This window comes from Mus pahari, chromosome 20 (genome assembly GCF_900095145.1).
Source record: "Mus pahari chromosome 20, PAHARI_EIJ_v1.1, whole genome shotgun sequence".
Taxonomy (NCBI): Eukaryota; Metazoa; Chordata; class Mammalia; order Rodentia; family Muridae; genus Mus; species Mus pahari.
This window is the reverse complement of record NC_034609.1, coordinates 9,377,703-9,402,134: the sequence shown is the minus strand read 5'-3', so window position 1 is coordinate 9,402,134 and position 24,432 is coordinate 9,377,703. Positions and strand designations below refer to the sequence as shown.

Genomic DNA, 24,432 nt, shown 5'->3' with positions numbered 1-24,432 from the left:
GAGAGAGAGAGAGAGAGAGAGAGAGAGAGAGAGAGAGAGAGAGATCTGAAATAGTCCATCTCCTTCCTCAGTCTCCATAGCTGAGACTTCAGGTGTGCAGCTTCACCCATTTCTTCCTTCCACTTTCTGTTTGTCTGTCCATAACTGCTTTTGTGGGGTGCTGGGGACGGAACCTGTAACCCTAGTGCTTCACTGGGGATTCTAGGCAGTGGCTCTCCTTCTGACTCATGTCCCCGGGCAGAGGCTTATCCAGGCCAGGTTCAGTTATAATTTAGTTAACAGTAAATATTATTATAAATAGACTATTACAGATAAAGCTAATTAAATGATTACAATATCAACTAACTAAAGCTCATGGTGTATATTATCATTCACACTTTTTTACATTTTTTTTCCATCTTAATGTATGGCTGAAGCCATGTTGGAGTTCAAACTCAAGGCCTTGTGTGTGCTTGGCTTCAGCCCCAGCCATTTCATCTATCTTTTTCTATCTCGTGTAGCAAGGAAACATAGGAACTTATATGCTATGCCGCCTTTAGGAATGGCTGCATCTAGGTGCTCTTACCAAGCTATTGGCTGTCACATAGCACTGCTTTCTCACATGACATGCATGTTCCCTCCTAATGTATTATAGTGTAACTGTTCCCTCCTGATGTACCATGGAGTAGCAAGGCTGCTGTCCATCCAATTGCATATTGTTTAATGCTCATGTGAAAGGGCATATCCTGTTGCATATTGACCTAGGTGGCTTGCCTTGAGTGACATCTACCCCTGTAAGAAAAGAAAAGAGAGGGCTGGTGAGATGGCTCAGTGAGTAAGAACACCTGACTGCTCTTCCAAAGGTGCAGAGTTCAAGTCCCAGCAACCACATGGTGGCTCACAACCATCCTTAACAAGATCTGATGCCCTCTTCTGGAGTGTCTGAAGACAGCTACAGTGTACTTACATATAATAAATAAATAAAATCTTAAAAGAAAAGAAAAGAGAGGGTATCAGGCAAACTAAACTACGAATGTTGGCAGTGCCCTCGTTCAGTAGTAAAGCACCTGTCTAGAATCCACTGGGGAGGGGCTGGGAGTGTGGCTCCACACTGGAATTATCGCTGAGTTTGCACAAGGGCCTGGAGTATGCACAAGGCCCATCTGCAGCTAAATCACATGTGGCTCACACTCCTCCTGGGCGGAAGCCAGCAGCCCATACTTACAAACCCTTGACCAGCAAGGTTCAGTTGTCAAGAGGCCAAGAGTCATGCTTTCTTTGACTCTAAACAAAACTCATTATCATCAACTTCCTGTGTGACCAGACTTCTCTCTTGAGTCCTTATGAAGTAAGTGGGTTGGGCATGCCAATTTCAGAGGGTGACTAATAACATGAGGTAAGCCTAGGAGAATGCGGTTCTTTCTGAGACTTGGAAAGAGCTCCCATTTCTAGATCTTAGTTTTCCCCTTCTGCAAAATGGGTACGATGGAAGGAGAGAAACAGTGAATGTTGTGGGCTTGGCTTCGGGTTTGGGGTGACTCTCTCTTTACCTGCAACTCTCCCCTGGCTCTCAGGTGGTGACTGTGCCACCCTCCTCAAGAACATTGGGGCACTGCCTGTGGAGATGGCGCGAATGTATTTTGCAGAAACAGTTCTAGCCCTTGAGTACTTACACAATTATGGCATCGTGCACCGTGACCTCAAGCCAGACAAGTGAGCTTTGGCCTTCTTTATTCCTCCCCCACTGTTCCTTGGAAGACCCAGGGGTGAAGGGCAAGGACCTCACTTCTGAAACCTGCTCTGTGTCCTTGTCCCTGAAGCCTCCTCATCACTTCCATGGGTCACATCAAGCTCACAGATTTTGGCCTCTCCAAGATGGGACTCATGAGTCTCACCACCAACTTATATGAGGGGCACATTGAGAAGGATGCCCGGGAGTTCCTGGACAAACAGGTGTGTGGCGGGCATGGGAGTCACCAAGGGTGGAGTGACCTGGAAAGACCTCAGGGGCCCAGGGCCTGGTGGGGGTCACAGCGCTCCCTTGAGGCCCCTTCTGTGGCCAGGGCACAGGCTGACCACCTGTCCCCAGGTGTGTGGGACCCCAGAGTACATCGCACCCGAGGTCATCCTGCGCCAGGGCTACGGCAAGCCAGTGGACTGGTGGGCCATGGGGATCATTCTCTACGAGTTCCTGGTGGGCTGTGTGCCTTTCTTCGGGGATACCCCAGAAGAGCTCTTTGGACAGGTCATCAGTGGTACGTGACTCCTAGGTGGGAGGTGGAACTATGTATGGAAAGATGGGCAGCCTGGGGTGACCTCAGCTTCATTGTGCCTTGCAGATGACATACTGTGGCCTGAAGGGGACGAGGCCCTGCCCACAGATGCACAGCTTCTAATATCTAGCCTCTTGCAGACCAACCCGCTGGTCCGGCTTGGGGCAGGTAAGAGGCCGTCTGCAAAGACAGCTGAGACGGGAGCAGGGTGCTGCCCCTTGAGCTTGAGCTGAGGCCTGGAGCGGTAAATGGGCTGAAGGGCTGGTGTGCTGGGCAGGCTGTCGGGCACCTTTCTCATCTTCTGCCCATAGGTGGTGCTTTTGAGGTGAAGCAGCATAGTTTCTTCCGAGACCTAGACTGGACAGGGCTACTTCGGCAGAAGGCGGAGTTCATCCCCCACCTAGAGTCAGAAGACGACACCAGCTACTTTGACAGTGAGTTGGGGGTAGGGAGAGACACAATGCCAGGTCCGAGTAGAGAATGGGATCCAAAGAGAAGGCCCACAGTGAGGACTGGGGTGGAGCCTGGCTAAGGGTATGTGGGGATAAAAATGCTGGCACTGGTCATGTCAGGTGGTACAGGCCTGTCGCCCTTGCCCCAGAGACTAAGAAGGTACAGCTTTCTAGGCTACACAGAGATTTCAAGGCCAGCCCAAGCAACTTAGTAGGACGCCATTTGAAAATAAAAACTGAGTCTGGATATTGTGGCTGATGTCTGTTATGCCAGCACTTGGGAGAAGTTCAAGGCCAGCCTCACCTACCTGACAAGTTCAAGGCTACCTTAGCTATAGCAATGTGTTTTAAAGTTGGGCATGGTGGTATTTTAATCCCAGCACTTGGAAACCAGATGCAGGCGTGTCTCTGTGAGCTCATATCCAGGCTGAGGCTCAGTCAAAATGGGTGTTGGTGCTGGAGAGACGGCTGCTCTTTCTGGAAGACCTGGGTTCAGTCCCTAGCATCCACATTCTTGGTCACAAACACATGTGACTCCAGTTCTAGAGGACCCAACACTCACTTCTGACCACCATGGACATGAGGCCTGAGAGTGGTACAGCGACAGATACACAGGCACACACTTTAAAACCAAATAGAAATAACAAAAGCTGTAAAGAAGGGTTGGCTCAAGAGCCCTTGCTGCTCTGGGGAGGGTATAGACTCTGCTCCCAACACCCCTGCCAGAGGGTGGAGGTTAAGGGTGAGCAGGGGGTATTCAAAAACATCTGTATCTGCAGATCCAGAGGACCCCGTGCCTCACCCTCCCCAGGCACCTACACTCAAACTGTGTTCTGGTGTGCGCGCACACACACACACACACACACAGATACACACATTTGTACAATTAAAAAAAAAACCAAAGTGGGAAGTTGGTTAGGGATACAACCCAGAGGTAGTGTCTGCCTAGTATGGGAGAGAACCTAGGTTCAAGTCTCAGTAAGGTCGAAAATAAAAGATAGAGACAACACTAGCTTTGGGGTGTGACCTTGTGGGATTTGGCACTATCCACTTTGGGAACAATGATGCTGGTGCTAAGAACCAGACAAGGATGAGCTTGGCATGTTGGTACATCCCTTTAATCCCAGCACTCAGGAGGCAGAGGCAAAGGCAGGCAGATCTCTGAGTTCAAGGCCAGCATGGTCTACAGAGTAAGTTCCAGGAGAGCCAGGGCTACACAGAAAAACCCTGTCTCAAAAAACCAAACCAACCATGCTGGGCGGTGGTGGCGCACGCCTTTGATCCCAGCACTTGGAAGGCAGAGGCAGGAGGATTTCTGAGTTTGAGGTCAGCCTGGTCTACAAAGTGAGTTCCAGGACAGCCAGGGCTATACAGAGAAACCCTGTCTCGAAAAAAAACAAAACAAAAACAAAAAACCAAACCAACCAACCAACAACAACCCCCCCCCCCAAAACAAAACAAAACAAAACAAAACAAAACAAAAGCACTGGGCAAGGACTTCTGTAGGGGACAGGGATGGAGGCTCAACCTGGGAGAACTCTCATGTTGGGCCTTGGCTTTTGTTAGATGATAGGGCTACGACCAAGAAGGGGCAAAATCTATAGAAGCCAGAGGTGGAGACAGGGTGCAGGGTACTGTAAATTCATCTGGTATTGTAGCAAATCCAGAACTCTGGGCGGAGATTTGGAGAATGGGGGGGGGGGAGGGGAAGGTCTAGGGAAGAAACTCAAGAGGAAATTGGAGGGGGCGTGGCGAGGACATGGATTGGCTGGGCTCTGAGGAGGCGGCGGTTCTCCAGCCCGCTCCGACAGGTATCACCATGTGAACTCCTATGATGAAGACGACACCACTGAAGAGGAGCCCGTGGAGATCCGTCAATTCTCCTCCTGCTCGCCGCGCTTCAGCAAGGTGCACCGAGCGGGACTTGAGCCTGGAAGGTCTTTGGGCACTAATGTCCCAGGCATCTGAGGTCTCAGTTTGGAAAGTTAGAGAGGGGTTGGGAACTCTAGAGAGCCGAGAGGTCTTGTTTGGAGGGTTTGGAGTTGGGGTTGGCATTGGATTGGCGTGAGAGTAGGGAAGGGCCAAAGCTGTGCAAAGCCTTAGCAGTACCGAGCAACTGGAAGGATGCCTGGTCCAGCCTGGAGACGTATCGATAGGAATTAGAGAAGGCCTATAAGACTGGACTAAGTAGAGCAAGGCAGACTTAACTTTGCATGAGGTCTTTTGAAGGTGCAGAGAATTGTAGAATTGAGCAGGCGGAGGACAGAGCGCCCTCCGGTTTAGAAAACTGTTTGGCTCCCACGCGAAGGCGTAGTCAAGCACCTCCCACTCTGCTCTTAGGTGTACAGCAGTATGGAGCAGTTGTCTCAGCACGAACCTAAGACACCCGTCTCAGCATCGGGGGCCAGCAAGCGGGACCCAAGCACTAAGGGCCCGGAGGAGAAGGTGGCCGGCAAGAGGGAGGGACTGGGTGGCCTGACTCTGCGTGAGAAGACCTGGAGAGGGGGCTCTCCAGAGATGTAAGCAGAACTATAGAGGGGCTCGAGGGCGGGGCCAAATGGGAGTGTTCCTGCTGATCTGGTCTTCTCCGTGCAGTAAGCGCTTCTCAGCGTCTGAAGCCAGTTTTCTGGAAGGAGAGGCCAGTCCCCCGCTGGGAGCGCGCAGACGTTTCTCAGCACTGCTGGAGCCCAGCCGCTTCACTGCCCCTCAAGAGGATGAAGATGAGGGTCGACTCCGCAGACCTCCTCGACCCAGCTCCGATCCCCCTAGCTCACTGGACACACGCGTCCCCAAAGAGGCAGTTCAAGGAGAGGGCACGCCCACCCCCGGGGAACCGGAGGCCAGTGAGTGCCTTCTCTAGCCTTTTCCCAGTTGCACGGGCGATCTATTGAGCATCCATTTAATGTATATAGTACAGTTTATGCAAGACCTCACGCGCTATCCATGCACCTATCTGTGAGTATTACCACCGAAAACGCCTGCCAGGGTCGGTGAGGCTCAGGGGCAGAGCCCCTGCCTAGAGTCATCCAGTGGAAGACCTGGGGGCGTGGCTTAACACCCAGAGTTTAGATCTCTGTCTCTATCTCTCTTTCTTTCTCTCTCTAGAGCACCCAGGGTTTGGAGAGATACCCCAGTGGTTAAAAGCACTTGCTGCTCTTTCAGAGAACCCAGGTTCGGTTCCAGAACCCACAGAGTGGCTTTCAATCATTCATAATTCCAGTTTCTGGGAATCCAACACCTTCTTCTGACTTTGCAGGCACTACGCATACGATGCATATACATACATGCAGGCAAAACACTCACACATAAAAATAAATATAAGCCGGGCGTGGTGGTGCATGCCTTTAATCCCAGCACTGGGGGCGGTGGGGCAGAGGCAGGCGGATTTCTGAGTTCGAGGCCAGCCTGGTCTACAAAGTGAGTTCCAGGACAGCCAGGGCTATACAGAGAAACCCTGTCTCGAAAAAAAACCAAAAATAAATAAATAAATAGATAGATAGATAGCACTAAACCAGGAGTGGTGGCACACACTGTAGCCCCAGCACTTCCAAGGTGATCTCTGAGTTTGAGGTCAGCCTGGTCTACATAGTGAGTTCTAGAATAGGCAGGACTACATCCTGAGACCCTGTCTACAAACAAACAAACAAACAAACAAAAGAACACTCACTGTTCTAGGCTGGCGATCAGCCAAACTGAAGGGTAGTGAAGCTTTCCCTGTGCGGAGGTTGTGTCACAGGTATTTGCGACCTGCTCTGTGAAGTTCAAGGAATAAGAACAGCACATGAAAGTCCCTGACCTGATAACTCTTGTCCTTTGCAGCTGAGCGCTCACATCCAGGTGACCTCGGCCCGCCCTCCAAGGATGGAGACCCATCAGGCCCTAGGGCCACCAACGACCTGGTTTTGCGAAGAGCAAGGCACCAGCAGCTGTCTGGGGATCTTGCGGTGGAGAAGCGACCATCTCGAACAGGGGGCAAAGTTATCAAGTCGGCTTCAGCTACAGCCTTGTCGGTCATGATTCCTGCAGGTGAAGTGGGGCAGCACACGCCAGAGAAGGGGCTACCCGCAATTGTGGCAGGAAGGTGGTCTCAGGGTGGAGTAATGAAGAACCCGCTCAGGGGCTTTAGGAGCGAGGAGCAGATCCTGGGATAGGAGTATGAGGTTTGCCCTGATCTCTAACCATCGTGGTTTTGTGCCTGCAGTGGACCCACACGGAGGCTCACCCTTAGCTAGTCCCATGTCCCCTCGATCTCTCTCCTCCAATCCGTCCTCAAGGGACTCTTCGCCTAGCCGAGACTACTCACCAGCTGTCAGTGGACTCCGTTCCCCCATCACCATCCAACGCTCAGGCAAGAAATACGGGTTCACACTGAGAGCCATCCGTGTTTACATGGGCGACTCCGATGTCTACAGTGTCCACCACATTGTTTGGGTGAGTCTCATCGGCTCATAGTCTCATAGCAGTTACAAAGCCAAAATGGCCCAAAGGCACAAAAGGCCAAAGAGGCTAAGGGAGGGGGGTGGGGCCATAAGTAGCGTATCCTTCTACCAATGGGCGGTGTTAGAGTGGGAGGTGCGCAGACAGTGAATGGGGGGGGGGAAGGAGCCTTGGGGTGCACAGTGCAGTTTGGGTGAGATTTCTCTTTCCAGTTAGTTTTCCAACCCCAAGTTATTCAACTATACAACAGGAAGACGAGTTACTATTTTCATAAAAAGTCAACGCAAGAAAACGTGGATCTGTCTGAACAATCTTTCAATCATGTCTCTGTTGGTTTACAGCACGTGGAGGAAGGAGGCCCAGCCCAAGAGGCAGGGCTCTGTGCTGGGGACCTCATCACTCACGTGAATGGTGAGCCGGTGCATGGTATGGTGCATCCTGAGGTGGTTGAGCTGATCCTGAAGGTGAATGTAGGGGTTGGGCTTCGAAGGGTGGGGGGCGGGCCAGGACCCAGCAGCCACTAACAAATGAGTTACCTTCCCTTCTCCCAGAGCGGCAACAAAGTAGCTGTGACCACCACACCCTTTGAAAACACTTCCATCCGGATTGGGCCTGCCAGGCGCAGCAGTTACAAAGCCAAAATGGCACGAAGGAACAAAAGACCTTCCGCTAAAGACGGCCAGGAGAGGTGGGTGGGGCCATAAGTGGCTTATCCTTCTACCAATGGGCGGGGTTAGAGTAGGAGGTGAGCAGACAAGTACCTTAGGGGAAAGAGCAGTATGGGTGGGGGTGGGGAGCGGAAGGCTGGGAAAGTGGGAGGGGCCAAGTAAGGAAACGATTTAAAAGCATTTTGGGTGAGCCCTTGAGCAGGTTAGACTTGTTTCAACGGGAGTAGGAAGGAGCTGAGATAAAAGATTACTACTGTGCTGGGCAAAGTGGTGCGTGCCTTCAATTCCAACAGTTCCCAGTCCTCAAGGTTCGACAACACTCTACACAACTAGACACTGTATATATATATATATATATATATATATATATATATATATATATATATATATATAAACAAATAAATAAATAGCTGGTGAGGTGGCAGAGTCAGGCGGATCTCTGAGTTTCAAGGCCAGCCTGGTCTATAAAGTGAGTTTGAAGACATTCAGGCTATGTAGAGAGAAGCTGTCTCAAAGAACCAAAACAAAAGGTTTCTACCAAGTAATACTGAGCCACGTGGGATACAATTAAGCAGACCAACTGAAGTTGGTCACCCTGTAATACCAGCACTTGGGATGTTGAGGCAAGAGGATTTCTGGATTTTGTTAAAGGCCAATGTGGACCTATGTAGTAAGGAAAAAAGAAAAGAAACAACAGCCAGACATTTTTTAATGATGTAGGTGTGTTACTACAAATGCATCCTTACTTCTGGGATTTCTATCAGTAAATTTACACAACTCACCCATGAGGATTCTAGGCCATATAACCATATGGGAGTTACGTGGTGGGTATTTGGAAATGGTTATATATGGGGCATGACTGTAATTTCTTCTCTCATAGATTAGAAGAGTTAAGGGAGAGGGTGTGTGCGTGTGAGTGTGTGTGATTGAACCCAGGTCTTCATACCGCCAAACCACTTCTCCAGATGCAAGAGAAAAGACTTATTTATTTTAATTTTTAAAATATTTTAATTATGCATAGGTTTGTGTCTGGTTGTGGCTGAGCCTCTGGAGGCCAGAGAGGGTATTGGTTGGCTCGCCTAGATACTATGAGTTAGCCGTCTAACAGAGGCGCTCAAGAGCAATATACCCTCTTAACCAACTGTCCATGGCTCCAGCCCCAAGAGACCAGTTTTGTTTTAGTTTTTGTTGTTTAAAATTTGTATTGGCATTTTGATTGCTTCTGTTTATGTGTACTCCATGTGTGCCTGATGCCTGCAGAGGCCAGAAGAGGGCGCCAGATTCTTTGGAACTAGAGTTACAGGTGGTTGTTACTGCCACGTAGGTGCTGGAAAGCCAATTCTGGTCCTCTGGAAGAGCAGCCACTGTTCTTAACTGCTGGTCATCTCTCTAGCCCCAAAGACGCCATAGGGACGTATGCCTTTAATCCCCTGAAGAAGAAGGGTGATTGATCTCTGTGAGTGCAGAGCCAGTCCTGTCTAAACATAGAGTTCTAGGGTAGTCCGAAGTACATAGTGACCCTGTCTGTGAGAGAGACAAAACAGAGACAGAGAGACAGACAGACAGAGAGATTTGATCAGTGAGTTTGGCCAGGTCTTGTGTGCAGATTTGAATGAAGGAAGCGAACTAACCTGTAAAGTGGGCTTGCAGGGGAAAGGAATGTGGCTAGATGATGTTTGGGAGGGGAGTTTTTTTGGATGGGCTTTCTTGCATTGTACAGTAGCCAGAGAGGGCACGGTCAAGCAGAACTGAGCAGAACTCTAGTTCTGCTTTGATAAACGGGTTGTAGGGAAAGGGGAAATGCTAGAAAGGGGTAGGAGGTTACTGCCCCGTCTAGAACCGGGGTGGGGGTGGGGGTGCCCAGAACTCCGGAGTTAAGGAGAGATGTGACCTTTTGGGATTTGTCTTCCAGCAAGAAGCGGAGCTCTCTCTTCCGGAAGATCACAAAGCAGTCGAACCTGCTGCACACTAGTCGATCGCTGTCCTCTCTGAACCGGTCCTTGTCGTCCAGCGACAGTCTTCCGGGCTCGCCCACGCACGGGCTACCGGCACGCTCGCCCACACATAGCTATCGCTCCACACCTGACTCCTCCTACCTAGGTAGGTTCTGCGCCTGCGCAGGGTAGGGGAATAGGGCACTGAGATGCTCAGACTGTTTGCACCTTCTCTGGCCTGCAGGCGCCTCGTCACAGAGTAGCTCGCCAGCTTCCAGCACGCCTAACTCCCCTGCCTCATCCGCCTCGCACCACATCAGGCCCAGCACCCTGCACGGGCTGTCACCGAAACTACACCGTCAGTACCGCTCAGCGCGCTGTAAATCCGCTGGCAACATCCCGCTGTCACCTCTAGCGCACACACCATCCCCGACGCAGGCGTCGCCGCCGCCGCTGCCAGGCCACACGGTGGGCAGCTCGCATACCACGCAGAGCTTCCCTGCCAAACTACACTCATCGCCACCTGTCGTGCGCCCGCGCCCCAAAAGTGCAGAGCCACCACGCTCGCCGTTGCTCAAGCGCGTGCAGTCAGCGGAGAAACTAGGGGCTTCGCTGGGAGCAGACAAGAAGGGCGCACTGCGCAAACACAGTCTGGAAGTGGGACACCCTGACTTCCGAAAGGACTTCCACGGTGAGCTGGCGCTGCATAGCCTCGCTGAGTCCGATGGTGAGACGCCTCCTATTGAGGGTCCTGGGGCGACCCGGCAAGTCGCCGTGCGACGCCTGGGCCGCCAGGAATCACCCCTAAGCTTGGGCGCGGACCCGTTGCTATCCGATGGTGTCCAGAGACCTATGGCGTCAAGCAAGGAGGATTCCGCGGGAAGTACAGAGGCTTGCACCCCACCTCGCGCGACAACCCCTGGGAGCCGGACCCTGGAGCGTGACTCGGGCTGCACAAGGCACCAGAGCGTGCAGACTGAGGATGGCCCAGGTGGGGTGGCCAGGGCCCTGGCCAAGGCAGCGCTAAGCCCAGTGCAGGAACATGAGACAGGCCGGCGCAGTAGCTCCGGTGAGGCAGGCACACCCCCGGTGCCCATTGTTGTAGAGCCTGTTCGGCCAGGGATCAAGACCCAGGCACCCCAGCCTCTGGGCACAGACTCCAAGGGATTGAAGGAACCTGTAGCCCAGATGCCTCTGGTGCCTGATGCCCCAAGGGGCAGGGAGCGCTGGGTGCTAGAGGAGGTGGAAGAGCGGACCACACTAAGCGGACCTCGCTCTAAACCCGCCTCCCCCAAACTCTCTCCTGACCCCCAGACTCCAACCCTAGTCCCAACAAAGAATGTACCCCGCAGTGCAGCTCCTCCAGTCCCACCTGCTTCCCTCATGGTCCCAGGCACCAAGCCTGAAGCAGGGTTGAACTCCCGGTGTCCTGCTGAAGCTGCGACTCCTGCAGGCCTCACCAAAAATGGGGCACCCAGCCCTGCATCTCTAGGTCCATAGCGGAGCAGGCTTTCGGTGCTGTGCTGTACAGATGCCTGTATACATATGTACACATATAAATAAAGTGCCCGTGCTGCCTGAGATTCCTGGGGTTCACACTTCCTCTCTGGACAGGGATGGCCCTTGGCATCTCAGAAAGTAAGAAGGTGGCTTTCAATTCCACACATGGTAACGGCTTTTGTAAGGAAGAGTTGTCCCACCACTGGTCTGTGTCTTGGGATCCATCTTAAGAAAAAGGCTTACAGTGTCAGGCACAGAGTTTGTTGTATTAACAACCTCTTAGAGACATGTTGTGATGCCCATTTTGCAATAGACAGCCAGAGAGGTTAAGGCACTGTTAAGGTCTCCAGTTAGGAAGGGACTGAACTGGTATTCAGATTCACAGCTGGGACAGGGAGTGTGGCTCAGCAGCACAGTACTTGTGTCCCACATGGTATGCCTTGGGTTTAACCCATCAACAGATGCACAAACAAATTCAAGTCAAAATGAGTCTGAGTCTTTTCTTTCTTTCTTTTCTTTCTTTTTTTTTTTTTTTTTTTTGAGACAGGGTTTCTCCGTTCTTTTCTTTTTTTTTTTTTCTTCTTTGAGACAGGGTTTCTCCGTGTTGCCCTGGCTGTCCTGGAACTCAAGAGATCCATCTGAGCCAGGCAGTGGTGGCAGACGTCTTTAATCCCAGCACTTGGGAGGCAGAGGCAGGCGGATTTCTGAGTTCGAGGCCAGCCTGGTCTACAGTGAGTTCCAGGACAGCCAGAGCTACACAGAGAAACCCTGTCTCGAAAAACCAGAGAGAGAGAGAGAGAGAGAGAGAGAGAGAGAGAGAGAGAGAGAGAGAGAGAGAGAGAGAGAGAGAGAGAGAGAGAGAGATCCACCTGCCTCTGCCTCCCAAGTGCTGGGGTAAAGGCTAGTCCTGCCCCAACCTGGTTAGACACAGAGTCTTAGTCCTTTGCTCTAATGGGCTTCAGTCAGCTCCCCTCTATACAGGGTTCACAGGCTTTCACCAGAGACTGGAAGGCCTTCCAAAAGGAAGGCAGTCTGGTGCATACTGTGCCCCCACCTCGGTGTGTTTCTCCTTTGTTCCTATTCATGTCACCCACACAGGCCCAGGGCCCTTGAGGGGCCACACACCATTTGGAGTGGTCGTCTGTGGCACTGAAAGTTGGTCCAGATGGGCCAGGGAATCCTGTCTGAGTCACATCCAGAATCTGATGGGTCCCAGAGCAGTTGGAAGGCAGGATGCCTGGAGAATTTTGCCAGAACTGGACCTGGAGGTTGGTACCAAGGGCTTCTGCCAGCCATCCAGAGTACAGGTCTGCAAGGGAAGGAAGGATGAGGTGAGGGACACTGGTACACTCCCCCGTACAGCTTCCTACTAGGCTCAAATGTCTACTTTTGGAATGACATGAACCTAAACAGCCCCTATTAACAGGTCAGATCAATCTTCAGGTCACACCGCAGTCTAGCCTGGAATGTACAGAGAGCTCTTATACAAAAACATAGGCTGGCCATGGAGGCTCGAGCCTTTAAAGTCTGCGCTGAGACAGTAGAGGCAGATGGTTCCGTGAGAGCTCCAGACCAGCCAGGGATACACAGTGAGAGCCTGCCCCTCAACCCCCAACGGGAATCCTTACCAAGCAATTACGTTATTTCACAACCCACTAAGGGAAGCCTTAATATCCTAATTTTTCAGATGAGCAAACAGACTCAGGTCCTATCGAATATTACACATCCAGAAACCAACATTTGAACCTAGGTCTGTTGGCTGACTTCAAACTTCCATCTCAGCCCCCACAGTACTGATGTCACAGATATGTATCAACCCGCCCAACCCGTCTGCTGGCTGTTTACTGCTCATGGTTATTATTGTAATATGACTCCCAAGGACATCTGGGCTCTAAATGCGATTGCCCTCAGGCCTGGGGATACTAGGGACCTCCTTCTACAATGGACATGCTCTCCCCCCACCCTCAACATCAAGGCTTACCATCTCCAAATTTTCCAAATTTGGCAAAGCTCTGGAAGGTGACCCCAGCTTGGGAAGTGAGTATTACACTGCTATTCCAGGGCTCATGGAGGACATGGTGGCTCTTGATCACCTCCTCTAGGTCAGGTAATTTCTGAGCGAAGATGCCTTCCAGCTTGTGGTCATAGACTAGGGGATAGGTGTAGGTTAGCTGCCTGCCTGGAAGACAAGGGGAGGGGGCCGTGTGAGACTGTGGTTCCTTAGAGGAGTTTGAGGCTTAGCTTCTCAGTGATTCAACTCACCAATCTTTGCAAACTGAGTGAAGGGGAGGGACACACAGAGTAGGGTCTGGGCATAGGTTTGAGCATTAGGAGGCCAGCTGTATGCACCAGAGGACGCAGGGGGTGGGAAGCGAGGCACACTGTGGACCAGCCAGAAGCCCCCTTCTTGGTCCAGGAGCAGGACACCTGAACAAGAAGGAAGAGGTCAGAGAGGCTGCTAAAAGTAGGCCCCTCAAGCCAGCTCATCTGCAAGCAGATACAGGATCTCAGATGGCTGGGGTCTTAGAGCGGGAAAGGGAGACCAGTGACAGGGCAAATCCCCACCCTTCATCAGGCCAAAGGTTAGTTAGGGTAAAATTTACAAGAAATTAAGGGAGGCTCCACGACCACCAGTCCAAGCCTCTCACCCTTTGTATGCCCACGGCTGGAAGAATCCCGAGCTGAGCTGGATTTAGGAGGTTGGTCGTTGTAGAGTAGAAAGGCCAGCTAGGAGAATGCAGAGGCTATGTAACTACCCTCCCTTCCCCGTGGGACCCACCACAGTGTCCTGGCCCTGGCACTCAAGTCACCTGGCTGGAGTTCTTTCGGTACAATGGCTGCAAGCTGCGACCCACGGCTCCCTCTGAGCTGTTGATGTACCCTACACCGTCTTGCCAACCCTCGGAGTTCTGGTCCATGTATTTATACGTCAGACCCTTTGGAGTATCCCTAGATCCGCTGTGAGCCGGCAGCTTGTATACCACGAACCTGGAGGTCCGGGAAGACAGGAGGTTGGGGGAGAGAAAGAATCTGAGGTTTTGTGGATTCCCGCGCCGGTCCCCAGGCAGTGTGCGGGGGATAGTCCCGCAACTACTTGCTCACCAATCCACAGGCTGCCCAGAGTCCCCATAGCAGCTTAGAGCTTCGGCAGGGATCCACAGCAGCGCAGCCAGCACCAGCGACCTCGGTGTTGCCATGAGGCGACAGCAATGGACTCTGAAAGACCCGGGACAGCCGGGTCACGAGATTCAGACTAACTTCCCCTAAAGACCGAAGAGACCTGGGTCCCGGCTTCCAGAGGGTGGAGACGAAGCCCGCCAGGCCCGATACGGAGGCGGGGCTTCCTATGAAGTTGTCCCACCAGCGGACCCCGCCTCCTCCAGTGTCCGCCCCGCCCGGTCCTCCTGCTTCTGGCCGACTCTGCTCCGGATAGGCTTCACCCGTGGACACGCCTCTCCCTTGGGCATTGGCTGTCACGTGACTTATAAGGCGCTCCAACGTCTGAGGCTTTTTAGTTTTGTTTTGTTTTGTTCTGTTTTTTATTCAAGTTCTGAATCAGGAACAAATCTGTCTTTCTATTTCTTTTCCATCACTGCTCCACAACTCGGGAACTTTTTTTTTTTTTAATTTTTGGATAGTCTTGCCTGCGTGTATGTTTGTGCATCACTTGTGTGCTTGGACCAGTCCAATTCTATCCCCATTTTTTTTTTTTTTTTTTTTTTACAGGATTTTTATTTTTTATTTTTTTTTTTTTTTTTTTTTGACAGGATCTCATTATGAGCCCCTGGCTGGCCTGGAACTCCCTGATACCTGCCTGCCCCTGCCCCTGCTTCTGGAAGGCTTTTTAAAAGCATGCAGAAATTTTAAAGCATGCAGCAATTTTTCCTGATTCCACCCCCACCCACCCCCATTCCTTCTTGACCTCTTAACACTGTGGCTGACCCTTGAACTCCTGATCTTCCAGCCTTTATCATCCAAGTGTTCAAATCACAGAGGTGCTCAAGCACGTCGTACATACGTGTAAATGCACGAGCACATGGCACAGCATGCAAATGGAGAACAGGACAGTGTGTGGGAGCTTCTCCTTCCACCAGATGGGATTTGAAGGTCAAACTCAGGGCGGCGAGCTTGAGAGCAGGCACCCTTACATCTTATCGGCCCTTCTCTTTTTTAAGACCAGGGCACACTGTGTACTCAGGCTAGCCTGGAACTCTCTACTTTTGCTCAGCCTCCTGAATGAATGCTGGGATTATAAATATGAGCCGGCCTCCAGCTTTTACCTTGTTAAAAATGTGTGTGCGCGCCTTTGCCAGTTTGCATGTATCAGATGCAGGCTGTGCAGACACCCATACGTGTTGGATCCCAGGAGTTGGAGTTACAGGTAGTTATAAGCACTGTGCGGGTACTGGGACCTGAAGTCAGGGCCTCTGCAAGAAGTGCTTAGAACCACGGAACCATCTCTCCAGCCACCACCACCCCTGCCCTTGTGGTTTTGTTTTTGGCAAGCTCTCACTCTGTGGCCCGGACTAACCTATAACTTACCATTCTCCAGGCCCAGCATGACAAGTGCTGGGATTCCCAGTGAATGGGCCACCCCAGCTAGGTCACCCTTGCTAACTTAATCACACTGTTTTCTGCAACCTCTCCCTGTCCAGTCTACAAGTTTTCTAGCCCCGCTCATGGTGCTGACCAAGGAATCACCCAGATTGTGAAAAGGCAGGATTATAGCACTGGCTGAACTCTCGACCACAGATTTGACTATGTGACTGGGACCTTGACACCTGGTCCTCCAGTTTCTACCTCCTAAAGTTTGGAATTACTGGCCTGAACCACCACAGCCCTGGCTGGTTTTGAATGCTACATAAACCAGGCTGGCCCCAGCTAAAGAAATCTGGAATGCTGGAACTAAAGGCTTGTACCACCATGCTTTCGTCATTGTCGTCATCATTGTTGAAGACAAGGTCTCTCTGTGTACACCTGGCACCTGTCAGTCCTGAAACTATTCTGTAGACCAAGCTAGCCTCAGACTCAGAGATCAGTCTGCCTCTGCCTCCCGAATGCTGAAATTAAAGGTGTGCGCCACCACCCAACTTTTTTCCTACTTTTTTTTTTTCTCTTCGAGACAGGGTTTCTCTGTGTAGCCCTGGCTGTCCTGGAACTCATTCTGTAGACCAAGCTGGCCTCGAACTCAGAAATCCACCTGCCTCTGCCTCCCAAGTGCAGAGGATGCTGGAATTTAAGACGTGTGCCACCACTGCTCGGCTTTTTTCTACCTTTTTAGAAGACAAAGTCTCTAGATTATGTAGCTCTCTTTGGCCTTGAGATTCACCTCGTGCTTCCAAGTGCTGGGATTAAATATATATACCATGCACAGCTGGTTTTGTTGTTGTTGTTGTTGTTGCTAATTTTCTGAGACATGAAGGAAACAAACAAAAAATATTCAGGAGGCTGAATCAGGTAGATCTCTGAGTTTAGTACTAGCCTGATCTATAGAGTGAGTTCCCAGACAGCCAAAGGTATACAGACAAACCTTTTCTCAGAGAAAGAAACACACACACACACACACACACACACACACACACACACGGGGGAGGGGAGAGAGAGAGAGAGAGAGAGAGAGAGAGAGAGAGAGAGAGAGAGATGAAAAACTGACTAAATTTCTCAGGATGACCTTGACCTTATTCTGTATTACAGGCAAGTATTAAATTTGCAATCCTCCTGCCTCAGCCTCGTAAACAGCTTGGATTACAGGCCTAAACTACTTTTGTTGACCCACTTTGGCCGAAGAAGTGGACAGGTTGGTCATAGTCACCCATGCCTTTAAAACCAGCACTCAGGAGGCAGAGGCAGGAGGATAGGATGATCTCTGTGTGATGCCAGCCTGGTCTACATAGTTTCAGGCCAGCCTGGTCTACACAGTTTCAGGCCAGCCTGGTCTACACAGTTTCAGGCCAGCCTGGTCTACACAGTTTCAGGCCAGCCTGGTCNTCAGGCCAGCCTGGTCTACACAGTTTCAGGCCAGCCTGGTCTACACAGTTTCAGGCCAGCCTGGTCTACACAGTTTCAGGCCAGCCTGGTCTACATAGTTTCAGGCCAGCCTGGTCTACATAGTTTCAGGCCAGCCTGGTCTACATAGTTTCAGGCCAGCCAGGGCTACATAGTGAGATCCTGTCTTAGTGAAAACAGGGAGAAGGGCATAGATAATAGCTGGGAATATCTCATCACTGACTTGACAACAGGTGACAGGATTGTAAGGCTGATCTTGATGGAGGAGACTGCTGGGGTGGGGGGAGGGGGGGAGGGGATGGGGGAGTGTCATTAGAAGTGAATGAATTTTAGCAAGTTTAGGAAGTGTGTGTACAGGTAAGTGTATCACCTGCGGGGGGGGGGGACTCAATGCTTCTCGTCATTTCCAGCTCCATACTACAGTGAGGCAGACACTGGTTTTATATGGGAAATTTTTATAGTAACCACGACAATCCTAGCCGATGGGTACAGTGTGAAGCTCCCTTCTAGATTTTGGGAAATCTCACCCCAGTTCATCTACCTCCAGGACACAAGGTCACTCCTGTGGTCTAGGGGTCCATCTGAGTTGATTTATCTGGTGGTCTGTATTGCTGGGTCTGTGGGGCCATGTGTGTGGCTCCCTAAGGACATGTGAGGTTTGTGCTGAAGGGTCCTTTGTATGGTCTTCTGGTCAGTTCTTGATCTGGGTAGGACTGTATAATGGCCCATCTTTTGGGATATGGTCCTTGGATCCACTCTTATTTCATCCCCAGTCCTTGTGTAGGATCACTCAGAGGTGACGCTTCATGTGCAGAGCTAAGTGGTCAGAGCGTGAAAAAGCACGTGGGCAGAGGCCACAGCAGAAGGGGCGATGTCCGGTGTGCTTCCGGTAGTGGCGCGTCAGTTCATCAGAGCGAGCAAACCTCCAGTCGCAGCCATCCCAGGAGCAGGCATAAGGTTTCTCTCCTGAAGGACAGGGAGCTGTAAGTACCACCCTCCAAGCAACCCAGCTCCAGTTTCCACACTTGATGAAGTAGAGCCAAGTCTTAGGACATACCTAGCCCACACAGTTTAAAGGTCACACAGTCCTGCCTTCTGTGACCCAATCCTTTTCTGTATCTACAGCTGCAATCCTGCAGTTTTCTCACTTTTGGTCTCCTATCCCACTTCCTGTGTGCTGGTTCCCTGCCTTTTCATGTGGCTGCACGATCTTTGTTCTCAGCGTTTCAGCTATTTCTTGCTCTGGCAGAGCCTCCCGATGATATCCAGTCTTGTTCCTGAACTTGGTCCAAGCCCAGAAATCCACCCCAGTGACCAAGGCCCTGTCTCTAGAGATTCCCTCTCGTCCTATTACAACCTGGTGCATGCCCTGCAATGTTTGGAGGCCCTCAACTGTCTTCCAGTTCTGGGATGACCCCGTTTCTCTTTCTAGGCCCTGTCTCTCAGTATTTCCTTCTTTTCTTTTCTTCTCTCTGAGACCTCCGCCAGTGGTCCCTGAAACTGATTCTACTTGAGTGTCTCAACCGCCTGATCCCAGACAGTTCCAGCTTGAGCCTGCACGTGAATACTGGATATATCCTGAACTCTGGCACTCCAAGCTTGTACCCTTCGAGGTTCACCCCTATAGTTTCTTCTCCCATCTCTAAGCCAGGCCTTACAATCCACTTCTAACACTGAAGCCCCCAAAGTGTTCCCCAGGTCCTCTGTCTACATCTATTTATTTATGAGCCAGGATCTCACTAAGTAGCTCAGGCTGCTGAAATTCGCTATAATAGCCCAAATGGCCTCGAAGTCACTGATCTCCACCTGCCTCTGCCTCCCGAGTGTTGGGATTCGCCCATTTGGGTCTGGAATCGCCCCTTTTAGACTTGACCCAGTGTCTCAGGTGCTGTCTTCGCGACCCCTAGAGCTGAGGCCGCCTTTAGCCACGCCTCTGGCTACCCTCCGGCCCCTCCCTTCGCTCCACTTCCAGCTCCCGCCCCGCCCCCGCCCTCCCGGCCCCGCCCTTACCCGTGTGCGTGCGCAGGTGCGCCTTGAGGTGCGAGCTCTTGGTGTAGCTCTTCCCGCAGCCTTCGTGGCCGCACGTGTGTGCCGCCTGCCTCTTTGGTGCCAAAGTTCGCCGGCTGCGTTTGGGCGGCGCAGCTCCCGGGGACAAGCCTGCGTCTCCGGCGATCGCAGTGGCCCCGAGTTCTGTGCCCACCGTCCCAGGTCCCAGACAATTCAAGAAGGAAGGGGGTGCCGTGGGGCCAGCAGAAGGCGCCGCGAGCCCGCGAAAGAGCTGGAAGTGGCCTTGGTACTGTGGCGCGGGGTACAGCGCGGGGTATCCCGACAGCAGCCCATAGGGGGCGCCTGGAGCTGCGGGCACCGCAAGCCCCGCCCGCGGGAAGAAGCCCCCTGCTGAGCCCGCTCGCGAGTCGGAGAATGTGGGTTGCGCCTTGGGAGCGAGTCCCGGGGCCAGGGCAGGGACCCCGAAGGGTTCAGGGGCCGGGGGTCTCGGAGTCGGGTGCGCCCAGCTTGTGTGCTCCTCGGAGCCCAAAGGCCCGGTCACCAACCCTGGGCCACCCGCATAGGTGCCCAGAGACTCGGGCTGCGCGAACTGTGCCACTGGCCCCGCGCTGGGCGCCAGGGCACAGGTCCGGGGAGTGCCGGGAGGCTCGGAACCTGGAAAGTTTGTAAGGAAAAGATCCGGGTCCCACGCACAGGTCATGTCCCTCTCATCGTCCTCTCCGGGAGGGTCCTCCGATTTCAGACTCACGTGAAGGGACGGCTCCGTGGGATTCGGGGGCCCGGGCCCCAAATCCTGAGTCTCCTCAGACCGCCACCACTGCGGAAGGGAGCGCAGTGCTTGAATGGTAGGCACTGGGTACCTGGCCCTCAAGCAACCCAGGCTGGAAACCTCGTTGGCACAGGCTGGTCGAGGGTTTGCATGTCTACCATTTACCCACACGGTTCCCCTAACCCCCTTCTCAGTTCCAGACAACTCCATTAGGTCTTGCTAGAGACAGATAAGACACTTGCCAAGAATAATATTCAGAATGGGAGAAGGGGTTGCAGAGTTCTGAGTCAAAGGGGACAGCTTTGACTCGTTTTCCCCAGCCTTTCCATGTCTTCACATAGCCCAGCAAAATTACAGCTCAAAGCCTGGAAATCCCAGAACACCTTTAGCTGGGCCTTTGTCTCTCTGAGCCTAGACTTTTAAGATATAGAGCTCAGAATTCTGCTTTCTATTGGAGAAATAGGCCTTACCTTGATTTCAGACCCCTAGAACATCTCCCCCAAACCAGGCTCAGAGGCTCCCCTACCCCCCAAAAAACGGAGCAGAGGATACTAAAGTAAGATAGAAGCCCCACCCCTAAGCACTGTGCCCTAGGTCTCAGCAAGACCACCAGCACCCTCACCGCCCCCCCCCACCGGCCCCACCTTGAGGAAGTCCTCCTGGGTGTCCAGGAACTGTCCCAGGGTGGTGAGTGTACTGATGGAGGGTAAGACAGTCTCAGCTGAGGCCATGGCTGGTTGGTGTCCACCCTGGGCTTCAGGCCTCCTCTCTCTCTTCTGCCTCATGGGCTATGAGGCTAGGAAGGTTTCTTGGAGGGCTCCTGTCTGCCCACATCTGATTGGCTGTCTTCCCTGATAAGACCCAGGCAAGGCAAAAAGGCAAAGGAAGGGTGTGTGTGATATGTGTGTGGTGTGCGTCTTTTTTTTTTTTTTTTTTTTCTTAAAAGGTTTTTCGGAACAGGGTTTCTCTGTGTAACTGAGCCCTGGCTGTCCTGGATTGGTTTATGTAGACCAGACTGGCCTAGAACTCACAGAGATCTGCCTGCCTCTGTTTTCTGAGTTAAAAGTTGTGACTTGTCACTTTCAAGGAACAGACCTCACCCTGGTCTGTTTGGAAACTGGTCCGAAAACCAGCCCTGTATGTAAAGTCAGATGTCAAGGAATAGGGGCTTCAAAGATTTAGGGTTCAGGTGATGGGTAAAGTCCTGATCACTGCCCCCCACTCCCATTCACCCCTGCCTCCCACGGGTCTGAGAGGACCCCTCTGGTTTGGTCTCAAGTCTCTCTCCTTGGAGAAGGAGAGGACCAGGAAGATAAATTTCTTGGGAAAGGTCTTTGGGACCCTTTGACCCCCTTTGAGACCACTGTAGTCCTTACCCTCCCAGACAGCAGCAGCAACGGTGCTAATGGCGGGCCTTGGCACCAGCTCTCTTTCAGGCATTATCAGACACACCAGATGTTTCAGGCCGCTATCTATCAGGTAGGGGGCCCAGAACAACCATAGCTCTGTTCCTCCTTGAGCAGAAGAGCTGGGGGTTGGTGCCACAAATTATCTTGGCTTTGAATTGCTCCGTTTCTTTGGGGTCTGAGCTGTTTTTAGCAAAAGGAGTCCCCTCAAATCAGCCCACCCTGGGGCTCTGAGAACTCTCACTGGCTACTGCATCAAGCTGAAGGGGATGGCTAGGAATTTTACAGTGTGGTGGGATAGGACCCATAGATTGGGCTGCAGCTAGTATGCCATTCAGGAGAGCTCAGCCCTGACTGTGCCTAACGGCTCATTATGTGTGGTTCCCATGGTAGATGGCCTGCTATTCCCATACTTCTGTTCTGGTGCCATGTGAGTCAGGGTAGGGAAATGGAGTGTCACATGTACCATAATATCATATATACACCATCATTGCTCAGTGTCCATAGGGGACATCAGATCCATTATAGAAAGTGGTACCTAGTCAGGCATGGTAGTGATGCCTTTAATCCCAGCACTTGGGAGGCAGAGGCTGGTGGATCTCTGTGAATTAGAGAGGTCTGTCTGGTCTACATAATAAGTTCCAGGACAACCAGGGCTACATAGTTAATCTCTGTCTTAAAAGACAACAAGAAGGGAAAAACAGTTCTGGGCACTTTATGATTGAGTGGTTGCCTGGTACTAATGTTAATAGGAAAGCATAAAGACCTAGGTTCAGACCCCTAGCACCTACACAAAAGCCAAGTGTCACCGTGCATGTCTAAGACCAGTGCTAGACAGAAGGAAACAGGAGGATACCTGGTGCTCAGTGGATAGCCAGCCTAGCCAATCAGGTCCAGTGTCAGACCCAGCCTAGCCAATCAGGTCCAGTGTCAGACCCAGCCTAGGAAATAAGGTAAAGAAAACTAAGGAAGAGACCATTGACCTTGACCGCTGGGCTGCACGAATGCTCAGGCACACACCAGACACATGCCCCAACAATCAGTGTGCTAAGACGAGTAACCCAGAGGACAACAGGCTAATGGAGGAGGGCAAGGCAACCACGGAAGGTTACATACCGCATCATTTTGTCTATACAATTGCCAGAACAGGTCGGCAGGGCTAGCAGTGAGTTAGTGCTTCCCAGAGGCTGGGGCAGGGGATTGCTAGGAGACAAAGTCTCATTTGGGAGGACAGAAGCATTCCGAAACTCAATTGAAGTGTTTGTCACAGGACACTGTGATGCTACATAGCCCACTGAATCTGTATTTATTTATTTGTTTGATTGTTTGTTTATTGTATGAGTACACTGTTGCTGTCCCCAGACACATCAAAAGAGTCCATCATATCCCATTACAGATGGTTATGAGCCACAACCAAACAAGACATTTTACTGGGGCTTGCTCACATCTCCATAGGTGTAGTCCATTATGGTGGGGAACATGGTGGCATGAAGGCAGGAGCTGGTCTAATAACTGAGAGATACATCCTGACCCTTAGGCAGAGAAAGGGAGAGAGAGAGAGACTTGGAAACCTCAAAGCGAACCCCCAGGGACACACTTCCCAATTCTTACAATCCTTTCAAACAGTGTCACTCCCTGCTAAGTAGGCATTCAATATATGAGCCTGGGGGGGGGCACTCTGGGATTTATTGGTTTTGTTTTTTCAAGACAAAGTCTCAGTGTAGCGTGAACTTGCTCAGTAGGCCAGGCTGACCTCCAACTCCCTCTGCCACCACCGTCCAGCTATGGGGACTATTCTTTTTATTTACTTATTTAACTAAATTACTTTATTTACGTGTATGAGTACACTGTGACTGTCTTGAGACACACCAGTAGAGGGCGATGGATCCCATTACAGATGGATGTGAGCCATCATGGAATTGCTTAGAATTGAACTCAGGACGTCTGGAAGAGCAACCAGTGCTCTTAACCATGTCTCTCCAGTCCCCTACTGGGACCATTCTTAATCAATCCTCCACAGAACCTTTGATAGGAAAAAGTTATCTTACATAGCCCTACCTGCACAGGGCATAGTCAGATTCACAGGAATTAGGGGTTGAAGAGGCCAAGGGCTGCAGGATAAGGGAGGTGACCAAATGGTCAAAAGCCCAGGGTGGTGATGCAGTCCCTGTTGTATAAGGTGAGGATCAGAAGGTTTTTTTTTTTTTTTAATATTTATTTATTATATGTAAGTACACTGTAGCTGTCTTCAGACACTCCAGAAGAGGGCGTCAGATTTCGTTACAGGTGGTTGTGAGCCACCATGTGGTTGCTGGGATTTGAACTCAGGGCCTTTGGAAGAGCAGTCGGCGCTCTTAATCGCTGAGCCATCTCACCAGCCCAGAAGGTTTTGTTTTACTGTTAAGGGTGAGAGAGTGTGTGCTCTAAACAAGACCAGTAAGAGAAAGGGGAAAACCCAAAGAAATGATAAAATACCTAAGCCAGTCTACTTAGCGGCTCAGACCTAGTGTCTCTCCTACCCAAGTGATAAAGTGACTTTTGCTTTTTCTGCAGCTCAATCTTCTTTCTTTCATGAACTTTCAATCTTTCATCCACCAGGAAAAGACCTCGGGATCCCCTAGACAACCACCAGCTCCCCATTACAGCAGGATCCAGTCAGATCATCGTAAAGGGTGTAGCTAAGTGACACAATATGTGCTTAGCATGCACCAGCTCTCTGGTTTGATGTTGGGGTTTGAATTAAGGTGAATTATGTGAAGATATAATGAATTTGAGAAAAGGGCATGGGGACATCTGGTGTTGATGTTTTTCAAGAAGGATTTGTGGGAGCCGGGCGTGGTGGCACACGCCTTTAATCCCAGTACTTGGGAGGCAGAGGCAGGAGGATTTCTGAGTTCGAGGCCAGCCTGGTCTACAAAGTGAGTTCCAGAACAGCCGGGCTACACAGAGAAACCCTGTCTCGAAAAACCAAAAAAAAAAAAAAAAAAAAAAAAAACAGTGA

The 24,432-nt window shown here is 51.4% G+C and overlaps 3 protein-coding genes and 1 long non-coding RNA gene across 4 annotated transcripts in view; 1 reads left to right on the top strand and 3 right to left on the bottom strand.

The window, feature by feature from the left end:
- Positions 1-11,324, top strand: part of Mast1 (microtubule associated serine/threonine kinase 1) — a 27,620-nt gene extending 16,296 nt beyond the window's left edge. The window contains exons 13-26 of the mRNA XM_021219986.2: positions 1,554-1,692; positions 1,800-1,932; positions 2,069-2,234; positions 2,319-2,420; positions 2,564-2,686; positions 4,503-4,612; positions 5,045-5,223; positions 5,300-5,547; positions 6,524-6,730; positions 6,906-7,135; positions 7,483-7,605; positions 7,693-7,829; positions 9,722-9,909; positions 9,988-11,324. Coding sequence (XP_021075645.1) covers positions 1,554-1,692; positions 1,800-1,932; positions 2,069-2,234; positions 2,319-2,420; positions 2,564-2,686; positions 4,503-4,612; positions 5,045-5,223; positions 5,300-5,547; positions 6,524-6,730; positions 6,906-7,135; positions 7,483-7,605; positions 7,693-7,829; positions 9,722-9,909; positions 9,988-11,243 — 3,341 coding nt within the window. The 3' untranslated portion in view covers positions 11,244-11,324. The remainder of the gene's footprint in view (positions 1-1,553; positions 1,693-1,799; positions 1,933-2,068; positions 2,235-2,318; positions 2,421-2,563; positions 2,687-4,502; positions 4,613-5,044; positions 5,224-5,299; positions 5,548-6,523; positions 6,731-6,905; positions 7,136-7,482; positions 7,606-7,692; positions 7,830-9,721; positions 9,910-9,987) is intronic.
- On the bottom strand, positions 46-9,894 carry LOC110337217. The gene is made up of 3 exons (XR_002381258.1): positions 9,701-9,894; positions 2,542-2,652; positions 46-771 (listed from the first exon to the last, which is right to left on the bottom strand). It is a non-coding gene; the product is annotated as an uncharacterized LOC110337217 (long non-coding RNA).
- A 761-nt stretch (positions 11,325-12,085) lies between the features above and the next one.
- Dnase2 (deoxyribonuclease 2, lysosomal) lies at positions 12,086-14,565 on the bottom strand. Its single transcript, XM_021219987.2, has 6 exons — positions 14,346-14,565; positions 14,054-14,231; positions 13,892-13,970; positions 13,506-13,670; positions 13,225-13,422; positions 12,086-12,552 (listed from the first exon to the last, which is right to left on the bottom strand). The coding sequence occupies exons 1-6, from the start codon at positions 14,438-14,440 to the stop codon at positions 12,206-12,208; spliced, it is 1,062 nt and encodes a 353-aa protein (XP_021075646.1). The 5' UTR covers positions 14,441-14,565; the 3' UTR covers positions 12,086-12,205.
- Positions 14,566-17,687: 3,122 nt separating this feature from the next.
- On the bottom strand, positions 17,688-20,857 carry Klf1 (Kruppel like factor 1). Its single transcript, XM_021220761.2, has 3 exons — positions 20,670-20,857; positions 19,260-20,073; positions 17,688-18,215 (listed from the first exon to the last, which is right to left on the bottom strand). Exons 1-3 carry the CDS (start codon positions 20,808-20,810, stop codon positions 18,040-18,042), a joined length of 1,131 nt encoding a protein of 376 aa, XP_021076420.1. The 5' UTR covers positions 20,811-20,857; the 3' UTR covers positions 17,688-18,039.
- Positions 20,858-24,432: the final 3,575 nt, after the last annotated feature.